Source organism: Actinia tenebrosa, unplaced genomic scaffold (assembly GCF_029948245.1).
Source record: "Actinia tenebrosa isolate PJP-AT-01 unplaced genomic scaffold, QUT_ActTen_1.0 PGA_scaffold17__23_contigs__length_9995812, whole genome shotgun sequence".
Taxonomy (NCBI): Eukaryota; Metazoa; Cnidaria; class Anthozoa; order Actiniaria; family Actiniidae; genus Actinia; species Actinia tenebrosa.
Genome location: NW_028292577.1, coordinates 4,953,247 through 4,978,688, shown reverse-complemented (window position 1 = coordinate 4,978,688; position 25,442 = coordinate 4,953,247). Strand labels below are relative to the sequence as shown.

Below are 25,442 nucleotides of genomic sequence, written 5' to 3'. Positions count from 1 at the left end.
TATTTTTGTTTTTGAGGATGTTGAAAGTGCTACTCTGACGAAAATCGCTCAAACTTGGATTCAGCTGAAACTTCCTAAGAATATTCTTTAAAGGTCCAATAATCACTGTATGAAGTGTTTTCTCGATATTATTATTGGACCTTTAAAGAGCATTCTTAGGAAGATTCAACTGAATCCAAGTTTGAGCGATTTTCGTCAGATTTAGCACTTTAACAAGCTTTTTAACTATCATTTTTTTGTTGTTGTAAAATTGTAAAAACAAAACAAAAAATCATGGAAGAAATCATGGAAGAAAAGACTTCGACACAGTCTGCAGATAGATTTGTAAATAAAATAGCTACAATTACCGGAAAACGAGCAACAAACTAGCATGATAAACGAGCGAAAAAAGTATACTTGTTTTGTTATTGTAGTAAGAGTACTCGTCGTTCTTACATGTTTTTAAAGTAGTCATTTGAAAAAAAAAAAAAAAACTATTACATTTAGTAGTATAAGTATATATCAGAGAAGGGAACTTTTTGAATTCTACAAATTAAACAAATCCAAGAGATGTGTGACAAACGAGCAACAAACTAGAATGACAAACGGGCGAAAAAAGTTTACCTGTTTTGTTATTATGGAAGAGTACTTTCATTTTGAATTTTATATCTTTCTACAGATAATATATTTAAATATTGAATGACATATAAAATCACACAAATATCTTCAACTATTTATTGAGCTTTTCGAGCTAGTATGATTATAAAAATGAGCTTAATTTGTTGTTGTTGAGAAATATGTTATTGTATAAAGACCTTTAAAACTCCTTTACAAATCCCAGTTTACTGACAAAGAAAATTGCTATTTTGTATTTGCATTGCATTTTGCATTATTTTCTACTTTGTCTCAGTTGTTCTTGTCAAGTTTAACCGGTTGTAAACTTTTTTTTTTCGAAAAAATTTGTCGTTCGTGATTTCCGTACCTTTCCTACACAGGAAAACAGATGAAAACTGGTAAAATAGAATCTCAAAATGTAGTAAGCTTAAGTTTTCAAGGTTATCGAAAAGTAGTTAAAGCTTATATCTATATATGAAAGGAATAAAAATATTTTAATAAAGAATTAGGATAAGAAAACTATTTTTTAGCTGATGATACGTTCAGGGCCTTCAATTCACAAATTTAGTTAGTTTATAATGATCTGCAGCCAAGTTTCTATCTCATGATGCTACCAAAGCATTTATTATATACATACTGAGAATTACTCACTGTAAATCTATTCAGTAAATTTTCGTTCATTCACTGGTCTCAGCCAATCAGATCGGCGAACGACGTTTTTTCACCGTAAAAAAAGTCGTTCGCCGATCTGATTGGACGAACGATATTTTTGCACTGCACCGTTGAATGGTTTCCATCCCTGCGCTCATAGATCTGGTAGCTTTGTCATTGAGCGAAGCAGTAAATCTTTTCAGTGCTGTTTTTGTTCTATTTTATTAAAATAGGTCCTTTTTTACTGTAAAAAGTAAGCAAAGGCATAAAAGATGGAAGAAAATAAATTTGTCACTCCCAATGACACTGTAGAGGATTATGTAGAACGTCTACAAAACAATAATACTAAGGGAAACTAAACCGAGCAAGATGTGAGGCTACTGAAAACCCATCTAACATCACAAAATGAGGAAAGAGAAGTTCACGACATAGAGCAACAAGAGATAGATAGATATGTAGCAGATTTTTTTCCTTCGGTTAGACGAAAGGATGGAGAGGACTATGAATGGAATATTATCAAATTTCTCAGCATGTATATCATAAACAAAATACAGCATGGAAAGTGCTTTGTACAGTTTTAATTCACTCGTTTTGTCGTATCAAAAAATAAAACTCGGTAGCTCGAAGACTCGCTTGTTTTTTTTTTTTTTTTTTTTTTTTTTTTGATACTGCACAACTCGTGAATAAAAACCGTACAGGCGCACTTTCCATGCAGTATTCTCTATTTATTTTTTTAATTTTCATTGCGGTAAAAAATACGGTTCATATAAAAACATAAAAATTCCTATTGAAAACCAAACATCGTTATGTAAAAGACGTAAGACAGCTTTTTTTTTTCTTTTTTTTTTTGCTCACCTTTTTTGACCAGTTTTCAAGTTTGTTTTAAGCTTAGTCTTGATTTGTCCTTAAAAAAATTCGGAATCTCCAAAATTTAGATTCTGGTGAAAGACATCAAAGGTAAATTTAGCTAAAGTTGATATTGTATTGGATTATAGGTAGTTATCGGTCGTTTTTTAAGTAAAGTTAACCAGGACTTCAAAGCATCTATAACACCAGCAATTCAATGAAAACATAAGGGATCATCTTTTTTGAAACGTTTATCGAATTGTACTTTACTGGAATTTGTTATTTGAGACATGTATAAATGTATACAAAAACGTTTCTGCAATCGAGTGTATATATATAGTACATTTGTTGTGGTGTGATGGTCCGGATGAGTGTTGTGTTGAGAAAGACTTACATGATTAAAATCTTACATAATTAAAGACAATCGTAAATGATCCTGAAAATAGCATAAGCTTTAAGCACTTGATGTTTTTGTTATTCATCATTCTTCTATTTTTTCCAAAAGCTATTAAAGTTATTAAATTATTTACTTACGCATTCCCTCTGTTCCACCTTATCAACCAACCAACCAATTATAAACCAACCTTCAAGTCAACAAAGCAACCAATCACTATTTGTTCATACCACTACCACTACGACAACAAATGAGACAAACAGAAAAATTGAAACTAAAAAAAAATTAATTATGCTGCAAATGCCTGCAGTGCTCATGTGTATACCGCTGTCCACTCTCGCTGAGAGCAGCCATTTTTCCCCGTTACTCCATATCTCGTATATATTCAAGTACGCATATGTCAAAAATATGAATCAAAATTTGCAGATATTAAGAAATATTAAGAAACGGGAAAAAATGGCCACCATCTTGAGTAAAGCCCAGATAACTGGTGAAACTACAAGGATCCCGCGCGATATTGTTTTAATTATTACGTTTTCCCTCGACAGAAAAACCAACAGAAGAGCCTTCTCCAACCCCAGACACTACCGCTGGTGCTCCGAACATCACACGTAGGGCTTCTTATAGCTCCAGCATAAATAAAAAACTGCAATACCGATATACAGTTATAATATGCATATATTATAGCATCGCGATTCACTAAGTGTCTTATATTTTTGAGACGACAATATTTCATGGTATTGTCGTTTCAAAACTAAAGTTTCTGATTGGCTAACGTGCGACGAAAAGGAAAGCTTGAGCGTGAGCTTGAAGCGCGCGCGTCAAATTTTTACACTTGTTGCTTGCGGCATAGTGGGCGCTCGTAATGAAAAATTTCGCTTTTAATCAAAGAAAATCGGGGTTTTTTTTTTCTTTTTCGTGTGTTAAATTATTTTGAATCGCGATACAAAACTAATTACGATTTTGAGACGACAATACCACAAAATATTGACGGCGTTGGGAGAAAATATATTCGGCGTTGAGTGGAGTCGGAAAAAATAGTGTAGCAGTAGCAGTAGCAGTAGCAGTAGCAGTAGCAGTAGCAGTAGCAGTAGCAGCAGTAGCAGCAGTAGCAGTAGCAGTAGCAGTAGCAGTAGCAGTAGCAGTACAGTAGCAGTAGCAGTAGCAGTAGCAGTAGCAGTAGCAGTAGCAGTAGCAGTAGCAGTAGCAGTAGCAGTAGCAGTAGCAGTAGCAGTAGCAGTAGCAGTAGCAGTAGCAGTAGCAGTAGCAGTAGCAGTAGCAGTAGCAGTAGCAGTAGCAGTAGCAGTAGCAGTAGCAGTAGCAGTAGCAGTAGCAGTAGCAGTAGCAGTAGCAGTAGCAGTAGCAGCAGCAGCAGTAGCAGTAGCAGCAGCAGCAGTAGCAGTAGCAGCAGCAGCAGTAGCAGTAGCAGTAGCAGTAGCAGTAGCAGTAGCAGTAGCAGTAGCAGTAGCAGTAGCAGTAGCAGTAGCAGTAGCAGTAGCAGTAGCAGTAGCAGTAGCAGTAGCAGTAGCAGTAGCAGTAGCAGTAGCAGTAGCAGTAGCAGTAGCAGTAGCAGTAGCAGTAGAAGTAGAAGAAGATAGGGATCACTCAAGTTGAGTGACTGACCAACAAGAGGGCGCGGTTTTCTATAATCACCTGTGTAGTAATACCAAGGTAAGGTTCATTTGATATTACAAGGGGATGTGTGTGTGTGTGTGTGAAGATTCCTAACTTTAAAATACTAAATTTTAAGAGTTTCACTTTTTTGTAGTTGCCAGCTTGTTGTTGAAAAAAAATTTCCAAAACCATTCAAACTAGATACAAGTATGTCCTTCTCCTAATATATTGAATGAACCTTCCCTGACACCAAGGTAAATCCCCTAGACACATAATAACGAGTTTGCTGATAACTTGAAACTTTTGTAAAAAGGGAAGAGAATATTATCAGGACCTTCGTGATAAGTCTTTGATCAAATTCAGGACCTTCGTGATAAGTTTTTTATCAAATTCAAACTGCCTTACTATTTTAACATTGATTCACCATGGCGATCAATGGAGGAAGGGCGAAAAGGTCAGGGCCCAGTTGTTCAAAGCCCGATTAGTGCTAATCCTGGGTTAATTATTAATAAGACCTATAGAGTTAATCCTGGATTAGCGCTAATCCAGCTTTGAACAACTCGGCCCAGTAGGACCCACCTCCATTTATCCTCCCATTTGTAGATATATTTTAAATTCACGTCCATTTAACATTTTATTTGTTCGAGTTTGCAAATAGAAATTTGTTACAGTTCAGTTATATATATATATCATAGAAAAACTACAGGACCCACACACCTCTTCAAACAAATCACATACAACTGATTGGCATGCACTACACTCCAAAAAATGGTTAATGGTTGTTTCTGATCCATACAGAAACGTTGGTTCGATTCCAACAAGCCATCATATAAGGAGTTCAGAAACTGATCAAAACTTGCGGAAAATTCACATCCACCATACAACTAATATTTATGTATGCACAGATCGATTGACTTTACAAACTGCAGTACTGTTTGTTACCTTGAATCTAATCTTGTCGGACTATAATGCAGTAAGTCCGATGCATAAGTCGGTTTACAATAAAGGCATGGAGAGCAGTGTGTTCAGTGTGTTTACAAATATACTTTTATTTATCGTATTATATTTTGTGTCAAGATATAGGCTCTATTGTGGCTGAAACTTCTGAAAAGAAAATAAGAAAAACAAAAACAAAAAACCTAATAAAAAAACAAACATGCATTGCAAATTTATAAAGTTTAATGTGTGTAGAGACTGTACATTTTAAAGTACGCAATGAACATACACGATTTCCGGTTTAGAAATTTAAAAAAACAACAAAACAATTCACTACGATTCCCTCGGTTCCACGAATCCTACGAATCCCACGATTCCACGACTCCCACAATCCCACCTACGCTACGATCCTACGATGTCGTGCTACGTCTACGATAAGAATGCCTGGAAGACCAGCATCCTTGAGTGATCCCAGCATCCTTGAGTGATCCGCATCCTTGAGTGATCCGTAGCAGCAGCAGCAGCAGCAGCAGCAGCAGCAGCAGCAGCAGTAGTACACCTTTTGCTGTTCATTAACCGCAAAGGAATATTCATTGAAGTGAAGAAGCATTGTCATTAGAGCGAACAGGCATACAATAAGGCGAACGGAGTCTCAATAGTGCGATGGAACGTTCATTAAGAAATTTAGCATTGAATTTGACAGTCATGAATATGTTTGCGTGGATTCATTAACGTTTTTGAACTTTCATTAGCGTTTTGGTGCAGACAATAAACCACAACACACATTCAGTACAATGTTTTGGACATTTATTTACGCAATACAATATAAGGGTATTGTGCTTTTACGATTGTAGATTTTCAAAAACAAAAAAGGGAATTTATCATTGAATGTGTTCTCTATTTAAACATCTTGGACGATATGTTTACATGTGGTTGTACCATTTTATGCATTTCTGTGGATCTTCATAGGCACTCAAAAGACGCTAGTCTGACTCATTTGGAATTTGGTTTATATGTTGAACCATTGCAATATCCAAAAAAGAGGGATTCAAAAACTCAGAACTGACTGATATTTATACCTAACGGCGCTTTGTTTGTACGAAATCATATTCACGGCTTGTAAAAAAAAATGAAAAGACAGTTAAAATCCTACAATTCCTAGTGGAAAATATACTTATATTGTATTGCGTAAATAAATGTGCAAAACACTGTATTGAATGTGTGTTGTGGTTTATTGTCTGTACCAAAACGCTAATGAAAGTTCGAAAACGTTAATGAACTTACGCAAACATATTCATGATTGTCAAATTCAATGCTAAATTTCTTAATGAAAGTTCCATCGCACTATTGAGACTCCGTTCGCCTTATTGTATGCCTGTTCGCTCTAATGACAATGCTTCTTCGCTTCAATGAATATTCCTTTGCGGTTAATGAACAGCAAAAGGTGTAGTAGTAGTAGAGTGCAAATAATATACCCGTGAAATAGTTAGGATTAAATAGGAGATAGTTAGTGCTTAATTAGACAACACATAAGAATTCAGTGAGGCATGACAAGGGAACGGGCGTTTACTAGAATAACAACTCATTACGCAAATGAACGTTTTTTTTCTAACAAGTTTATTGAATTGAGCTAAAAACCAAGACACAAGACGCACATTTAATTCTGCAGTAAATCATGACACAAAAAAACCCAGTACGCAAATGAACGTGTAATCTACCATTTTTATTTGTTTTATCACGCTAAAGATCAAGACAATACACATTTATAAACTAAAACAAATCAAGACTCAAACAACTATAGCTAAAAAAGACCCAGTACGCAAATGAACGTCTTTTCTACCATTTTTATCTTTATATTTTTTATAATTAAAATTTGTAGAACATCAAAATCGTTATTGATTTGATAATTTAAAAAGCAAGTTAAATATAAATTCGCCAAGATCTTCCATTAAATCTTCTTACTTGTTCCTTGGAAATGGCGAGAAAGGCATAAATTACTCCAATGTGCATGTTGTGTTCCAGTCACCTCTAGGTGTCTTCTGCGTATTGGCTTTTAAAAAATCGCTAATGATTGTTTTATTTCTCTTATTGTTTATTCGAATCATGCAAATGTTTTCGAACCACGCTATAGAATATAACGTTGACCCTCATGATTGTCCAAGCGCGTTATAGATTGTCAATGATAATGCTAATAGCACTAATGAATTTTCACTTTTGGGTAAATGATTGTCCATAAATGCAATTGTTTGTCATTTGGTGTTATTGAAGTTGAATTTCGCGCACAAGAAAATACATTCCGCGCATATGAATGTACAAACGCGCTATTGATTGTCCATTGATGCCTATGAATGTACACGCATATTCAATTGTCGTTATTGAAAGTTGATCCGCGCTAATGAAGCAGCAGTAAGGGGGACTCGCGGTCAATGTCAAAGATTTACGGGTTTTACAGGCGGTTTAAGGAAGGCGCCGGCAGCGGGAATAAGCCGCGCGATAAGTCCTTACTGCTGCTGTGTTGGGAATCAAAGATATCGCAAACGGAGGTTAAGATATCCTTTACATATAGATGGACACCATCACAAGCATTCGAAATAAAACTGTGCGCCGACTGCGAACTCAGGTGTTGGATCGCCTGGATGCTGACTTTGCCTTCACAACATTTATGGAGGGAGATACGGACGAGACGATGACAGAAGAAAGGGCTGAAAGAATAATTAACTTAATACCCGAAGGTAACTACCGGTTGGAGCTAACGTTCATAAAGTATTTAGACGGCGAGTGGATGATAGAAAAGGGGCGCAATCCTATCAGGGCGTCTGGTAAGAAGGACCTGTTTGTCTTAAACGAAAACACGCGCCCGGGAGCATTGGTAGGAATAGACATGCTGTTCTACGAGGTTGCTTACCCTGTTACCGTAGTCATTTACGGTGCGTACGAGATAAAGACGCCAGACGTTAAGAAGTTGAAACCGATGCGACATCCCGGTAACTGCGTAGGGAAGTTAGTAAGAGAGTTCTTTGAAGACTCCTCTCGGGGCGGTAAACTGACTTTAAAGAGAAGACAAGCCATCAGGAAATGGGAAAAAGATACTAATAGGACCGGAGGGTCGATAGACAACATCAAGAAGTTAGAAACGGCGCTGGAGAGGCGAATCCATGTGAAAGATATCACCGACGGCTTTATTTACTCCGGAACGCACAAATATGGGGGCCGTGGTGCGCCTATAGTCATCTACCAGCACAATGGGCACGCCTGGCGCGAACTGCGGTTCCCAAGAAAGAAGGAAACGAAGGTCTATAAGAATTCTCCATTGGCAGAGTTAATCCATGAGAATTCCATTTGGTTGATGGATTCAGAAGGAAGTCAGTTTATGACGCAAGACGGCACTTTGTATCGACCCGAAATTGAACAACAGCGCATTCAAAGCGCCTGTGAGACCTTAGGGGAAGACTTCTCTGATGAGGTCCTTAGCAGTCGCAGCTTGGACTTCTTAGCCGCAAAGAAAAGAAATGGATGGAAACCTGCCCAAAAAGAGTTCGGAGACATAGCCAAAGCCTGTGTAGAACACGGTCACGGTGGTTTGTGGAACATGGAGTACGACAAAGATGAGTATGTGTCGCTGGATATGAAACACTGTTACCCTGCAAGTTTTAAAGGTCTAGGGGATTGTAAGGAATATTACGACCGTTACGGACATCCAGACTCCCAATTCTTCCGCGTTTCGTTAGACGGTCACTACGACGCCCCAGCAACTGGATTCGTACGATTAACGTCTTGGAAGTTGGCTAAAGACTTACATCCCATAATTTACGCGTGGTACGGGAAGCATCTACAAGAGAAAGAATGGATACCCGTACCTCTATTGAAGTTCTTTGAAGAGCGCAAGCTTTTAAAATACACGGCGCATGAAGCCATACTTTGTCATGGCGCCTTTACGCAATGGCTCCCAGAACACAACCCCACAGCACGCGTTGTCATAGGCAAATTCACGCAGGGCGCTAAGGAGGGCGAAAAACACATGCAGCGACGCCTGATAACAGACGAAGGAGAGTTGAGTTTCCTCATAAAACGTGCCCACGATCGAGGAACAATGGTGTCTGTGGAGAAATGGGACTACTTCATAGAAGGTCAAAAAGAACAGAAATGGAATGCACTTTGTTACTACCAAGACCACAGGCCGCAATATTACCACCTGCGTGCGAGTATGTTAGCATATGCGCATATTAACCTACTTGCGATGCTCCTACGGTTTGACAAAGAGGACGTTCCGCGCGTAGCCACGGATTCCTTGTACGTAAAGCCTGAAGTGTTGGAAAAGATGAAGGAATTCTACACTGCCGATGAACTTGCAGAAAGTGGCCAATGGCGCGTTAAAGATGAGGAGATAAAAGCATGGAGAGAACGTGTAGAATATCACGGAGAACATCTTTGCGGTAGCGTGGAACCAACCGGGGAGCCACTGCCTTCGGTTGCCGACCCCATTTCCTACCAACGCTTCTCTTACCTCTACGGTACAGGAGGCAGCGGTAAGACGACGCGTGTGTTAGAACTCTTTCCTAAGATAAAGGTGCTAACGCCAACGCATCGTTTGGAAAGAGAACTCTGCGAAATGGGCCACGACGCTCAAACGTACCACAGCTTCTTCCGTTGGAATGGTCAAAAGTGGGTACCAGAAGCCATCCACGACATACCTCCGGTGATACTTTGGGATGAGATTTGCACCGTTCCTTTAGAAATCCTCAAAGAATTCGTAGAATTCCTCCGTGGAAAGTGTCAAGTAATATTCGCCGGAGATCCCTGCCAGCCTCCTCCAATAGCCGGAGAGATGCCCCACGAATGGCTGAAAGATTTCGTAGACCATGCGGAGGAAATTAACACCGACTACCGCAGTAAGGATCAAATAAGAAACCTGAAAGCGGAATTGAGGAGCCTCAGTGACGCCGAGCAATGCAAAACACTGCGCAAACGCGTACGAGCGAAGAAATACGAGGACTTTCTATACGCCTGGCACCCTAAGGATCTGGTGCTAAGTAGTAAGCGCGCGGCACAGTCTCGCATACAGAAAGACTTACTCAAAATACACCAAGAGCGCTTCCCTACGCATCCCGTACCTGTTTGTTATAAACCCCACGACACCCGCATGCAAAAAAGAGACGTCTGGGTACCTGGTACCGACATCCAACTGCAGAACGCAGTAACGCACGATAAAGCCTGGGTACCCATAGAAAAGGTGGAAAGAATTACCTCCCATCCAGATTGGCGCTTGGGCTATTGCATGACAGTCCACAGCGCGCAAGGGCTTACCATAAAAGAAACCTTATGGATCATAGACCAGCGGCTGTGTTGGAGCAACCTTATCTACACCGCCGTAAGCCGCGTAGAATATGCCAAGCAGTTAAAAAGAGCCTGGGGTCCGCAACTGCGTTACGACCGCACCCCAGAAGACGTAGCCAAAGAGAACATTGCTAAGAAACTCCTTCGCTACAAAAGACACGACGAAGAAAAAAATATGACGTTCGACCTATGCGCGGACGACGTCTATAAGAAAGGGGCAAGGTGTGCCAAATGTAACATACCTCTACTATGGAGGTTTGACCCAAATGACGATCAGCAGTTCTCCGTGGATCGCATAAATAATAAACGCGGCCATTGTAGAGGCAATGTAAGACTGACATGCCTAGAGTGTAATCGGGCGCGTGGAGCAGCACTACTCTGAGTCTTTGGGGACTATGAGCAGCTCTTCCTTGACAAATCCGCGACTTGGGCCATTTAGGTAATACAACACGGGTTGCCCTTCCTTGGTGACGGACTTCGAAATCTCATACGTTTCCAAAGACCAGTTAGGATCCGTGGCTCTCTTACTGCCACCTTCGAGTTCCCCCGGCTGATAGAGGTATCTGACCACTATGTCGCGGGGTAGCTTTTTTTCCTTCAGTCCGACCGCCCTCGAACTTCTGACGTAGGACTTGTGTTCCACGTGTTTCTTTTTTATGGCATCCCTGGGTTTCATTCCCGTAGCCCTGGCCGCCTCGTTGTTCAAAGCCGCGACGACCTGGGGGAGCCTCTGAGTCCATTCCCTGTTGCGTTTGGAGGGATCTTCCAGCTCTTTCCAATACTGGTACCCAAAGAGACGCTCAGCCAGGGTCTTATTGAATCTTTCAACAATGCTCTGACCCCTGTGGTACTCAGCTTCGGCTCTCCTAATCTTAGTGTCGTGGTCTTTCAGGGTCTTAGTAACCACGCCCATGAACTCCGTCCCCGCATCCACTTGCAGCAGCTTAGGCCATTTCAAGACGCGCTTATAAATCCTACCTAGGGCTTCTGCGACTTCCCCAGAATCCTTGCTGGTTATGGGTTCGGCGTCCTTGTATCTGCTTGCGATATCGACTACAGTCAAAGCGTACCTATAGGTCTTTTTTCTCACCTTGTCGTGCGGTAAGAAAAGCAAATCCGCCTGATGAACTTCATTGGGGACATTTACGGTAAAGCTGGGCCTGGGAATGTACTTGGGCACGGGAAGATAAACCTGCCAGAGGGTTTGTTTTTTTAACCAGTTCTTAGCCGTTTCTTCTGATACCCTGGCCGCGGTCGCGAGTTTCTTGATGGCCGACGCTCCTTTCCAATAGCCTTCAGGCCCATAGTAAATCCTCTTGAGTTTATCCTCTACGCAGCCCATTATATAAATTTGATTCAAGCGAAGGATAGGACAAGATTGATCTTGCGTCCGTTAAAATCCACCGTCTCTCCGTCCACTTTAATGGTGATGTTTATGCTTTCTACCAAATGAGACAAATCATAGCTTAAAGAAATGGGAGTGTATTCTTCTGAGTCAAATGGATTACCTTTGGGCAGAAACTTGGACATAAGAGAAGACTTTTCTCCATTGTTGTAACTATGGACTAAATCGCAATAGACTTCGTAAGAGGATGCGACTTTCCATTTCACGGGTACGGCTGTGTCGGTAATTGTTTTGCCCGAGGCACATAATAAAGATCCCAATGGGTCAGACTTTCCAAAAGTTACTGAATAGTTTGGCATATTATGTTTGAGGGTCATTTCGTGCGGCAATCCTGTGGTGAGCGTATAACCGTGTTTTGCTAATTCCTTAGCAAGGGTGATTGGTGTGTAATGTCCATCGGGCAGCAATACGCCTTGATAATTGCCGCCGCCTTTATGCTCAGTGATCAAGGCATTGACTAAATTATACCAAGAATTGTACAAAGAGCAACTAACCAGCCTAACCTTATGGGCTTTCATGGGATGATTCAAGTAAGTGGTAAAGTCATTCTTGTCGCTTTCCAAAAAGACGATCATATATTTCAGGAAACACAGTTCCCCTTCGTTAGAGCAGATACGCCAAAGCCACGCCTCCGGCCAGCCCTGCGACTCCTACAAATACCAGCTCATTGTCTTTTTGTTTCTTAGAAGGCTGGTAGTAATTCTTAAACTGAGGCCTTCTTAACCCCGTCGGTGCCGCGGGGTGTGCTTGTGCATAGAGCTTAAAGGCGTAGTCTGTGTTTTCAAAGTTCTTGTCTGCCTGCATTTTGTCTTGGTAGTTCTTGTCCAACCAATCCCTGTAAGCTTGTCTTTTTTCATTCCAAGCTGCAACGTCTCGCTGATATTTCTCCAGCGCTAAGTCGTGTCTCTTCCTTTCGGCGGCCAAATCTCCGCTGCGATCACCTCTAACTAATCTATCCAAATACTGACCACCATAATTAGCTCCAGTGAATGCTAAAGCTGCAATAACTCCACCTGCGACCACGCTAGCCATTTATATGTTAGGCAGGTACTTTTCCTTCCGTAGGTAATCCTTTACCATGATAGCCCCGCCTACGGCAGCGGTCATCTTAGCAAAATTAGCGAAGCTCTTGCTTGGGTCTTCAGTAAAGTCTTCTTTGAGCACTTTCTTACCTACCCAACCAATACCCGCAACGATGGAAGTAATAATAGCTGCTTCTTCAACAGTTTTCAACAACGCGGTCGACATTATATTACAAAGCGAGAAGGTTATTATTCCATTTCAGGGATCTTACTTTTTCTAACAGCCGGCTCCACAGGTGCGTAATGTGCTGGTTCCAATTTTACTTTTGGCTTTGCTGCCCGCCATTGTAAGTAAAGGCTGCCTGCTGCTATAGCGACTCCTAACGCGCCAATGACGTATCCCGGATTAATAAAGGATTCCTCTTCTTTTTCCTCCACCTTTTCTTCTTTTTTGGCTTTGTTCTTTTTATTCATCTCCGCGAGCTTCTTTCCGGCAGCGACTCTGCCTGGAGATTTAGCCTTGGTAATCTTGGTATCTTCTACGGGTGGTTGTTCTTCGGTGCCACTCATCTTATATTAAGGGACTTGAAGGACTTGACAAGTAACTTGATGACGACTTGACAATGACTTGGCAATGACTTGACAACGACTTGACTAAGTACTTGAGGTGACTTGACAACGACTTGACTAAGTACATGAGGTGACTTGACAACGACTTGATTAAGTACATGAGGTGACTTGACAACGACTTGACTAAGTACTTGAGGCGACTAGATCAGGTACCTCAGCAAGTGCTGCCTGGAAGACCTTTTCGACTTCTCTGTCCTTCTTGAAGTCCTTCCAAGATGTTCCGAAGGAACCTAGTACCTCCTTCAAGTCAACGTGCTGAGCCACGTGCAAAGCCGCAGAGGCGACTGCCATTAACTTACCGCACTTCAAAGACAACCAGCCGCAGGTTATCTTAAGTTCTTGGGCGATGACATAGTCATCTCTTATGTCCTTCTGTAGTTGCTCCACGTCGTCTATGGGCAGTGCAAGTCCAAGCAATTTATTCGCAAGTCGGATAGCGGAGTCTGCTACGGCGTCCGTGGTCTTACTTGCAAGGGCGGCCTCGTACCTCTTATGGAACTTCTTAACTTCCTCTTCTGACAACTTATTAACTTGCTCATGGGTAAGTTCCTTGCCTATCATTTCTTTACACTTCCCCGAAGACACAAGGATGTTGAGTTGTTCCTTAAGGTTACTTTCGTCTAACTGTGTGGGGACTTCATCTAAGAGCTGCTCAATGTCCATATATGTTAATGGAATACGGAAACCTCAAAGCGAAGATCATCTTGGAATGTTGGTGCGTTTTTAGGTGCCGCATGTATTCGTGTAACTGTTCCTTGGATATCTCACCGCCGTAGTCGCTTAAGATGGTTTCCAGGTCACTCCGACTCGGAGTATAAAATACTACGAGAGAGCCTATGTTTTCCCTGAAGGGCTTAGAGACACTGGTAAGCTGCTGGGAAAGCAACCAAACGCTGATATTGTCATGCCTACCGCTGAAGGCGAGCTTAACGAGCTCGGAGGTGCGCTTTTTTACGTCGTCCCCGCAGGCAATGTCATCCAGTATGAGTAAAGTCTGTGTATCTTTAGGGAATTGCTTGTGCCAGAACTTCAAATGGCTGGATAACGCGTTAGGGTCTAAGATATCTACGAAGAAGTCGTCATCTTTCACTCCTATGCCCGTCCAGGTGCGGTTATTCACGTAGGTGGGGCATAATAGCACGATATAGTCGAAGCGGTATCTAAAGGGTCCTAATAGCTGCTCCACGACGAACTGCGTTTTGCCGCAGCCGGTGGGTCCTACTATCAGGGCATTGCAGGGAATATGGTTCGGATCCATTATATATACGATGGACCCAGTGGACGCAGTAAGAAGGATTGCCACCGACGCAAAAGATAAAAGGGACACCATAGAAATGCAAAGGGAGGAGATCGATCGGCTGAAAGAGCGCGTGCAGGAATTGTACGATGAAATGTGCGGTCTGAAGCGCGCAGAACGGTTTGGTGCGCTGATAACTATGGCAACGTGGGCTAAGGAGTCCGTTAAGGACTTCATGCGATATCCCCTGTAGAATGTTAACAATAAGGTTAAATCTTTGTTAAGTATATGTGGAAACTATTCCAAAGAATGCCTCAGAATGTTGACGTTTAGGTTAAATCTTTGTTAAGACGTGCCCTTCAAAGGGGTTGTTATTTTTATTTATTATTATTAAATATCCCTAATTATTCTTAATAATAATAAATAAAAATAAGAATGGGATTTGAGACTCTTTGCACAAACCCAACTTTACTATTTTAAGCCGCCTACTAATCCTTACGGGCTTTCCACATATACTTAACAAAGATTTAACCTTATTGTTAACATTCTGAGACACTCTTTGAAATAGTTTCCAGGCATCCTTAACAAAGATTTAACCTAAACGTCAACATTCTGAGACACTCTTTGAAATAGTATCCGGGGCAAAAGAGTCCATTAAGGACTTTATGCGGTATCCCATATAAGGGTTATTAAATCCTTATTATATATGGAGTGTGAGCGGTGTAACAAGGAGTTCAGCAGCAAGCAAATGTTAAAATACCACCTGGAAAAGAAGGTATGCGCTAAGAAGGCACGCGAAAGGCGTTGTAAGGAGTGTAATCGCCTCTTTAGCAGCGCGCAGATGTTGGATTACCACGTGGATAACCGCGTTTGCCTAAAGAACGTATGTGAGCGCTGCGAGGAGGACAAGAACGACGAATGGCATCAACATCGGTGCCGCGGCAATTACGACCTGCTGAGCGTGGCTTGCGAGGAGCACGGCGACGTTGCTGCACGATGTTGCCCAAAGGAAACCCAAAGGAAGTTAACGCGCCGGAAGAAGGAAATTGACCAGCGCTTTGCGGAGTTTGACTGCGTCGAAGGCGTAAGGTGGGAGGATAGAGAATATTGGGAGGCAACTTGTGAGCGCTGCGGCTGTCAAAGAAGTGACCAACATGTTTGGCAGTGTCTCTATGACGGCCAAGGCGGTTTCAAGGAGTACTTAGATCGCTTCGAAGCTTGGCATGCCGGCAATGAGGCGGCAAGGAAAGCCCGCAATGATTAGTAGGCGGCTTAAGATAGTAAAGTAGGGTTTGCGCAAAGAGTCTCAAATCCCATTCTTATTTTTATTTATTATTATTAAGGATAACGAATAATAATAAATAAAAATAAAGACCCTTTTAAGGGCGCTTGCATAATGAAAATAAGGACCCCTTTTAAAGGTATATGCTAGCCTACGCAGCCGCCTTCTTAGGAGGATTCCTAATCGCCCTTTCAATATATGGACTGTATTACTTGCGAACTACCTGCCGACTGCATTACCCCTTGTAAGCCGCCGCGTAAAAAATACACCTGCCTTCATTGCGACAGGGTATTCTCCGAAGGATCCTTTGTGGGGCATTGGTGCTCCGCGGATCCTAAAGCGCAGCGGACTTTAGCAGACGCGCTTAACTACAAAGAGGAGATGGAGTGACTCTTCTTTCAATGTCAAACTTCCATCGGCCATTTACCTTACCATAGCTGCGTAAGTGGGTGAATTCCTCGCCCTGAATTACGTACCGCACGCAATCCGGCGCCCAAAGGGAATATTCCTTGCCTTCTAAGTCTTTGAGGACTAACCGTAAACGGTCGATGTCTTCGAAGACGACGTAATTTTTTATTTCGTATGCTTTACCGTGGGCAAGATCACGCCAGTGAGTCAAGCTGAGCTTCATTATACCTATGGAATATCTTTAGGTGCGTTTTCAAAGTGTCGTAGGATTTGAACCGCTTTACGCAGCCCTTACAGGGAATACGAATGCCATCCGCGTAATCCATCAGGGCACGGCAGATAATGTCGTAATCGTTGCTAACCATAGTTAGGTAACCATTTACATCAAGCTGCGCAATTTTTTTGGATTGCTTCGCGGATAAGACGCCGTTTCCTTTTGGGGTTTTCAACTCAATACACAACCCGCGGTATTTCTTGTGGGCGTTAAGGATTAAAAGGTCTGGCTGGCCGGCTTGGTAGCCTTTTCGCCAGCATGTTATGCGCTTGCTGTCTGAATCTTGAAGTTCGCCAAGACCCGGCGCTATGATGAATTCAGGGTAAAACCTACGCATGTAATCGACTACCTTTGCATGCAGGTCAGCTTCATTTTCTATCTTAAAAACTAATTTATTCGGGCTGTCGAAGCGTTTGTCCATCGCATATTTACCCGTCTTTCTCAACGCGGGTAGGACTTCTTCGAGGACCCAATCTTGGAATTCTTCTGCCTTTGCCATCTTCGAGGAGAATATCAACTGATACAACCCGGATTCGTTCACATACAGGGAATGTGGGTGTGAATTGGAAGGGAGGCGATTCACCTCCATTCTAAGTTCGCTAAGCCTTACCTTGTATTTATCGCGAACGTGCACCTTAATTGCATCTTTTGGGCGCTCGTAACCCAATGCGGCCGCTACTTCCTTTGCTTTGAAGTACAATTTATCGCCTTGCACGACTTGCAGTTTCGTACCGTTGCTTTCAAATACGCGAAGCATTGTATATTTAAGAAATATTTTAACATTGACGACTTCATTCCTCAGCCATCCTAGTACGCGACGCTCTTTAGCTGATTCATTTCTACGCTCAGTTGCGCGTCAGACACGACGAAGACGTAGCAGTTTATCTTATCGCCGTCGCCCGCACTGGCATTCTTGGTGCGTTTGATTTCCAATGTTATGCCATCCTGCGTATTTACTAGACGGAGGCCTTGACCATGTAGGTCTTCGTCGTTAATGGTGCGCATGTCAATCCACAGCGCATATTTGTCCTTAAAGAATTCCTCGGGGCTAATTTGGTCGCCAAACTTGCGCATGGCCTCTCTGTACACGTCTGCGGGCTTTATCCCCTGGGAGTAGACCTTGTTTGGGACTCCGTTTATGTTGACCCCCACGTTAGTAATGTTGGGGTTATGAAAGGCCTCGGAGTCGCGCTTACCGGCTTCGTAGGGTTTGGCAAACACCAGCATTAACCCCGTGAGACTTCTTCGCGGGAGGTTAATGCTTTGGTTGATAACCTCATCCGTCTTATCCAGGAAGCTGAACGTCTTATACATCACTACGTGGTCGTAAAGGAATGCCTTGCCGGAGCTGTATTCCATGCCAGCGCTACGGGCCAGCTCTTCGCTGTATACCGTTTCGTACTGTAATTCTAGATTAGTGATAGAATAAGGATCAACGGTCCCGCTAATTGCGCTGTCCATTCCTCCTATGACGTTCGTAGTGTCCGCCAAGGTTACTTCAAACTGTAACTCGGATAACTGTCTGGGGTAATACACGCCATGGTTCGTAATTACTTCAAAGTCCAAGGGGATAACGTACTTGCTACCATAGGCGGTCTTTACCGTTGTTGCGTCTGCTACTGCGGTTGCTCCACTGGAGTCCGTAGGCGGGGGGTAGTATCGCTGCGAAGCTTACGAAGAATAACGCTTCCAATTCCCTGCTCTATCTTTTGTGCACGGTCAAAGGCTGTTAGCCACAGATCCTTATACGTGGTGTACAGGTCGTACCTATTCAAATCCAATAGGGATTCCCCTGCGAACTTAATTCTCATCTTAGAAACGAGGTTCCTACCAACATTATTGACGGTATAGCGCTTGTCCTTGGTGGTTGGTTGTATTGCTAGGTCAAACCTTAAAGCCAGGGTGCCAGGAACCAATACTAGGTTATCCGTTAGGCGGGGCACGCCTACGTACAGCGTTTCTCCAGGCTTTGCGCTAGAAGGTGTGAATGTGACCCGGTGAAAGGTGCGTTCTGCTTTCAGTCCGCCAACCTGCTTAGGTAATACGTTGGGATTTAACTTTGAGCTTATCATATATAATGGAAGTAGAAGGAACAGATCCCGAATTGGATCCCCTTACCGAAGAAGGCCAGGCTGATATTAACGACAACGAATATGAAGAACTAATAAAGGTCGCAGATACTAATTCTTCAATGCTCGACATTAAATTCGTAACCATGTTTGGTAAAGAATGGAGAAGCTTTAAGAAAGCCTTTGCTCGTAAGTGGGGGGAAAAGAACCCCGGCAAGTCTCCCCCTGAGTACATAGAGCTTCAAAACATGGGCGAGCCGGAAGCAGCCGCGCGGGAAACCGTAGAGTGGGCAATGCAAGAGCTAACGCAGCGCTACGACAACTTTGATGCTGACGACGTAAAGCTTACGGAAAAGGGAAACAAAGTCCTCATAAGCGTCCAAGACTTAAGATTTCCCGACAAAGACCGCTGGACAAAACCGCAACCCCTCTTTGATGAGGAGGGCAACGTTAGGGGCGACGTCTCAAGATTAAAAGGCTTTCAGCAGGCTACTAGGAGCATGTTAGAAAGGTTGCAAACCCTGAATGAAAAGGTTGCGCTAGAAAGGCGCGCTATCGAACTGCAAAAGGCGCTGGAAGAAAAAGAGGCGGCGTACGAAAAGCAAAGTCGACTACTTGCTAATGCTGAGAAGAAGTTTAGTCAACGAGACGTAAGAATGGAAGAAATGACGAAACACTTAGATCAGGCTTTACGTGATCGGGATAAAGCAGAAAGGGAGTTGGAGGAGGCTAAGAAATCACATGCTCCGACGGCGGTGTTAGAAAAAGCGCTAAAGGAAAGGGAGTCAAGCTATAAAAAACAATTGTTGCGGCTGGGTCAAAGTAAAGACGAAAGCATACTGCAAATTAAACGAGAAGCCGAAAAGGCTTTAGATGAAAGGGATACAGCTCGACAGGCTTTTCGCCTTGCTCTGCAGGACCTAAAAAACATGAGTCAGGAGGAAGTTAGGAAATTACAAACCACCATAGAGGGTTCTTTGGTGGAGCGGCGGCAGTTAGTTGCTGAAATCAACATTAAAGAAGAGCAAATCCAGCAAAAAACTCAGGCCATCGAAGACCTGGAAAAAAACATATCCGAAAAGCAGGAAATAATTGCGGACCTAACTCGTACCGAAGAAGAAAGGGAGGCTGCCCAAAGGGAATTAGAAGCCCTTCAGGAGAGAGTTGCGGAATTACAGGCGCAAAAGGACAACCTGGAAAAGGAGCTGGGGCTTACCACCAAGGAAAAGGTAAAAAGAGCCCTCTTGAAGTATGGCATTCCGCTGGCATTCGCGGTCGCTATTTCAAGCGTAGTAGGAGTCATCCTATCCACGCTTAAGGCTACAGGCGCGGGCGTAAAGAAATTAGGCAGTGGACTAACGGACTTGGGAAAAAAGATGGCAGCCGGTCTTCCTGGGCTGCTGGGTTCGGTTGTTTCCTTGGCACTTAGGGCCGGCGGCGAACTGTTAAAGTTCGTGGGGAATAACATTTGGATCTTGGTCGTCGCTATTGGAGTGGTACTCCTGAAGAAGATGAAGGGTTAATCTTATCCTTGTGTATTACTGGGGGCTTATCGTCGTCGGGTACCCGAGGTGTTCTCGACTGGGGATAAGTAAAGATAGTATTCGCACCGCCTTGATAATTTGGCACCAGGGGTAGGGCAGTCATAGTAGAAATGGGCTTATGGCACCAGGCAGCATTAGGGGAACTAGAACCAAGGCCATTTATTCGAAGGTAGGCAACGTCATTGGGAAGAACCTGAAGCTTCGCATACTGGCAATTAGCTATCATATGAAAAGTTATCGACGTTATGTCTTCTCCGCTTTGCGGTGGGGGCTCCGACGAGAAATGGGTTGGGTTCCTATTGTTATCTTTTTTTCTGTAAGGCAGTAATGGATGGCCATTTTCATCGACGATCCTAAACCCAGCATTGCACGAATACCCCGTGTTAATGCTAATGGTACACATGATCAATCCCAGGCCCCCAACCTTCACCCCCAGCCCGGTGTCATACCAATGCTGTTCTAAGTATTCCTTTTCCTCTAGATAATGAAGGAACCAATCTTCCTTTACATGTGGATTCATATATTTCAGGGAATAAATTCCCTTCTATAGACTCATTACCGTAAGAGTGCTAATGGTCTTGTGATTATAAACCGTATCTCTCTGATTTTCTATACTATTTATGCAAACGCTCCCGGTGTCATCTACGCGCATTTGCAGCTTTACCTTTCCATGGCAATCGGCGACAATGTGAAAAGTCCAAACGGAATGATTTTCGGCACTGCTGGGGTTGGGCTCTACGGAGAAATGCGCAGGCTCCCTGTTGTTTGTCTTATTTCTCATAGGCTGCAGTACGCCATTCTCATCCAGGAACCTAAAGCCGACGTTGGCGTGGCTGCTCGTGCCAATGCAAATGCTGCATATTATCAACTTCTTTCCTGAGTAGTTCAAATTCACGGACATGCCCGTGACATCAACCCAAGATGCCTGGTTGTATTTTTTCTCGCCTGTGTAAGTCGTATAAACACAATCTACTCCAACTACGTAGGGGTTGTTCATCGCCATATATAATAACTCAGACCAATGCTCGCAGCTGCTAAGCCGGCCTTTAGTAAGTTATGGTCATATTCCTCAGGTATCGCAGGCATAACCTTCTTTGATGGTTTCTTAACTACGGGTAGCTTCGTTTCATGCGACTTTTTTGACTTCTCCACGAAATGGGGGATGTTCCTAAGAGTGTCAGAGTTCACGTCGTTCACCCCAAACTTCATATCCTTAGTAGCTCGTTGAAGTTTGTTGTTGTATCCTACTACAGAACCAGTATTAATAGATAAATTACTAGGCATTAACCAACAACCCGGGGCTACTGCATAGTCCAACCTCGCCTTAGAATTTTGTATAGCTAGTTGGTAACGCTGTACGCCCTTGCTAATGCCGCCCTCCAAGATCGAACTTTCAAATAAGACCAAGGCTTCGGCTCGCGTCTCTTCTGCGGCGCCGGTATTCCCCACTATACTCGATCGGGTGTTTACCTGAGCTCCAAGGATGGAATACACGTAAGCTTCTATGCTGCGGTTCAAACGGGCAAGGCCGGCTTTGGTTAGTCCTTTACCTTCTGGGGGTATGAAATTAAAGTATTGCTTCGTTTGCTCGTCGTTGGTAATCTTAATAATCAGCGGGTTAGCCCCTGCATACTTACCACCCTCGTCTTTAAACAGAGGCCCGTCTCTAACTTCCTTAGTGGTTTTGGCATTTGGTTCAAAGAAGGTGCTACTGTCGTGAGTTTCCTTATGATACCCAGTGTTCCATCGTAGATTCAATGCATGAACTTCCCTGTTGCTTAGCTCGTGCCCACCAATCCCCCAATAAGCCCAAATATGCCCCAAGCCATTGTTAGCACCGACAGTGCATCTAAAATCCTTCCCTACAACACCAAACTCCTTACAAAGCCTGTTATAGGCTGGAACATCGTATTTATTATCTCTTGGATAAAACGCGGCATCTCCCGGCAGCGCAATAACACCCATCTCATGCAGTATTCTTCGGACGGTAAAGTGGAAGTGAAACATAAATATCGAATTCTTCATCAACTTCGCACTTACACCGCAGCCGCTGGTGGCACACCAAACCGCAAAGTTTAGTTGCTGCGGCCAATAACGCATGTTAGGACCACTTAACCATTCATGAGATTCCTTAGCGGTGGTATGATTAATGGGAACGTTTTTGAAGATATCTCGCACCTTTAACGAAAAGGAATGGTTGTTAGAGATCCGCATGTTCAATGTCAAATCCAAACTTGGATGTTTATCAAATGAAACCGCGGGTATCGGATAAGTACCGGTACCAAGCAATAATTCCTTTGACCAACCTTGCACGGGTTTTGGATGTGTTGGTGTGGGTTTAACATAACCAGAATTCTTCAGTTGATTGTCTATCTGATCGACCAGCGTAGGTTTCAAATCCTCGTTGCTGTACATCCTAGAGCCGTTATAGTAAATCCCATCGGGTCTCCTTTCGAACTTACTAGGGTCTGCATGCGGAAACATCTTCCTAAATGCTCTCCAATTCCAGTAATCCCGGTTGTCGTGATGTGGCTGCTCCTCAATGTCATTCCCAAAAGCGTCGTACATTAGTATATAATGGATGTTATACCTTCAGCACCTCAGTTGTACCCAGATGTTCCCAATTATCACGCTACCACTAAGGATACAGGTCCTACAGAATTAAACGCCGAGAACTTTCGTCTAAATAAAGCGAACTTAATACTGGCTTACTTGGAAGGGCAAGCGAAACACTACGAAAAAGTCCGAAAAAAGTACGTCAGAGCCCGGAGTACGCTACATAAGATTGCGATAACTTCAGGATCCATATCTGTTGTGTTAACGGGCTCTGGCGTTGCTACTTCGCTTACTGGGCCGGGAATAATCGTTGGAGTTCCTTTGGCCGGCGTTGGGGCAGCTTGTGGTATCATTTCGGCTGTTGCTACGGGCATTATGAAAAAGCTATCCACGAAAATATCCAAGCATGACACGACAATAGCTCTGTCTAGGGCTAAAGTAAATACTATTACCGACCTTGTCTCAAAGGCTTTGCGTGACAGAAAGATAGACGACGTAGAATTCTCGCTTATTCTGGCCGAAGAAGACAAATACGAGAAATTAAAGTCGGACATAAGGAATAAAAAAACAGTCGTAAAAGATCTTTCCGAGGAATCTCGCAAAAAGATCTACCAGGAGGCAAAAGAAGAGCTTCAAAGAAAGCTTGCTCAGTAAATATCGTGACAGGATTCTATTTACATATCGAACGTCAGTCTAGAAATTACGCGTAATATAAATTCAGTGAATTATTACGCGTAATATAAATTTAGTGAATTATTACGCGTAATATGAATTATTTGGCGAATTATTACGCGTAATATGAATTATTTGGCGAATTATTACGCGTAATATAAATTCATCGTATGAATTACGCGTAATATGTTATTGTCGCCTCGGAATCCATCCTAACAGGGGGTGGTTGGGGTCTATTTCGTGAAATATTTCGTAGATTATGTCAGGATAATAAGAAATATCCTTATTCAGCCGACAAAACATCCACTCGGCTTTTGTCATATCAGAAACCTCAGGAATAGACTTACCGGTAATTTCAGACAAAAGATAGGGAATAGCTTTGTAATATTTCCCTAGTTTTAATTTTTTCAACGCTTTCCGTAGGCTTTGTGGGGTTGGCTCTTCTAAATGGTCTATGATTTTCTTCTTTACTTCGTTTTTAAATATATCGGATGTAAACCTTGGATATGACTCATCCAGTCCCTAAAGTATTTTATTCTCTTATATGGCGTTTTCTTACGACCTCCATTGGCGTAATACTGCTCTCTGGTAGCATTTGGTACGGCATTACGAATATTCTTACCACACTCGTAACACTGTGCTGACGTGTCGTCTTCTATTTGCATTTTCTTACCACAACACCAGAAACCCCTGGGCTTAGGTATGTTAACTTTGGATCTTAGGCAAATTATACAGAAGTCATTGGTGAACTTTTTACATTCATGCATCGTATATATATCGTACATTTTTATAAACACTTATCTTTGATTCCCAACACAGCAGCAGTAAGGACTTATCGCGCGGCTTATTCCCGCTGCCGGCGCCTTCCTTAAACCGCCTGTAAAACCCGTAAATCTTTGACATTGACCGCGAGTCCCCCTTACTGCTGCTAATGATGTTACTTGTGGTGTTGATGAAAGTACATTACACGTTATTGATACAACTATTGGCACAAATGAATGTACATTTTCTGTTAATGAACAGCAAAAGGTGTATACGAAGGAAAAGCATGTACAATAAAATATTGCTTCAGTTTTTGCAAGCGTGCTTAAAAATATTTAAAAATGCGCGCCCTTGAGTAGCACACGTGCACTAGTTCACCCGTCACGGCTCGCCTATTTATTTGACTAATTAGACTTAGGCAACCAATAGCACAAAGTTAGTAATTAGTTAGCTAGCTATCTATTTCACGGGTATATTATTTGCACTCTAGTAGTAGCAGTAGTAGTAGGAAACGATTGGTTACAATATTCATTCATAATTTTTTTATTTGTGGTTTCTTTTTTTGTTCGATTTGTCTTGTTTTTGTGGCTGCTGACTCGTAGAGGCGATGCCACTATATCATCGAGTTGTGTAAGTAAGCCCGTAACAATAGATAAAATTCGGAACCATCACGGCTTAAGTAATAACATCCCCCACTTACCGAGGAGTAAGCGGTGCAACATAGAAGAGATGACGACAAATGAAACCTCGTAGTTGTACTTGGTCGATAGTACGGCGTAGAGTGTTTAAGACAAGTAAGCCGTGTTTTCATAAAATTCAGCCATATTATTTATCACAGCTTTCATTTGGTATTTCTATATGGTATAAAGTGAAAGGATTTGTAGGTGTTATTTAAATTTTATGCCGATATTTGGGCAATGGCTGACCTCAGATAAAAAAATGCATATTAAAAAATACCAGCCTCTTCGGACGATAATTGAGCCTCTTCGAAGGAGAGGTGGTGGCCCGCATATCCTAGCTCCACACGCATCTGGTGGCCCCTTGACCATAACTCGGGAACGAAGCAAGCTATGGTAACGAAACTTGGTAGCATTGGTGAGACTTGTGTAGTCAATTATCAGACCACGTGACATGATGTGACGTCACATATCACGTGACTTACGAACCAAACGTTTTCGCCGATATTTGTGAATGCTTATTACAATGAATGCT

At 42.6% G+C, this 25,442-nt stretch overlaps 1 protein-coding gene across 1 annotated transcript in view; it reads left to right on the top strand.

Annotated features, from left to right (window-relative positions):
• The window catches only part of LOC148910319 (uncharacterized), a 50,996-nt gene that overhangs the window by 24,393 nt on the left and 1,161 nt on the right, over window positions 1-25,442 (top strand). Inside the window, exon 2 of the mRNA XM_089032032.1 lies at window positions 3,034-3,096. Within this exon, the coding sequence (XP_088888158.1) occupies window positions 3,034-3,096 (63 nt within the window). The remainder of the gene's footprint in view (window positions 1-3,033; window positions 3,097-25,442) is intronic.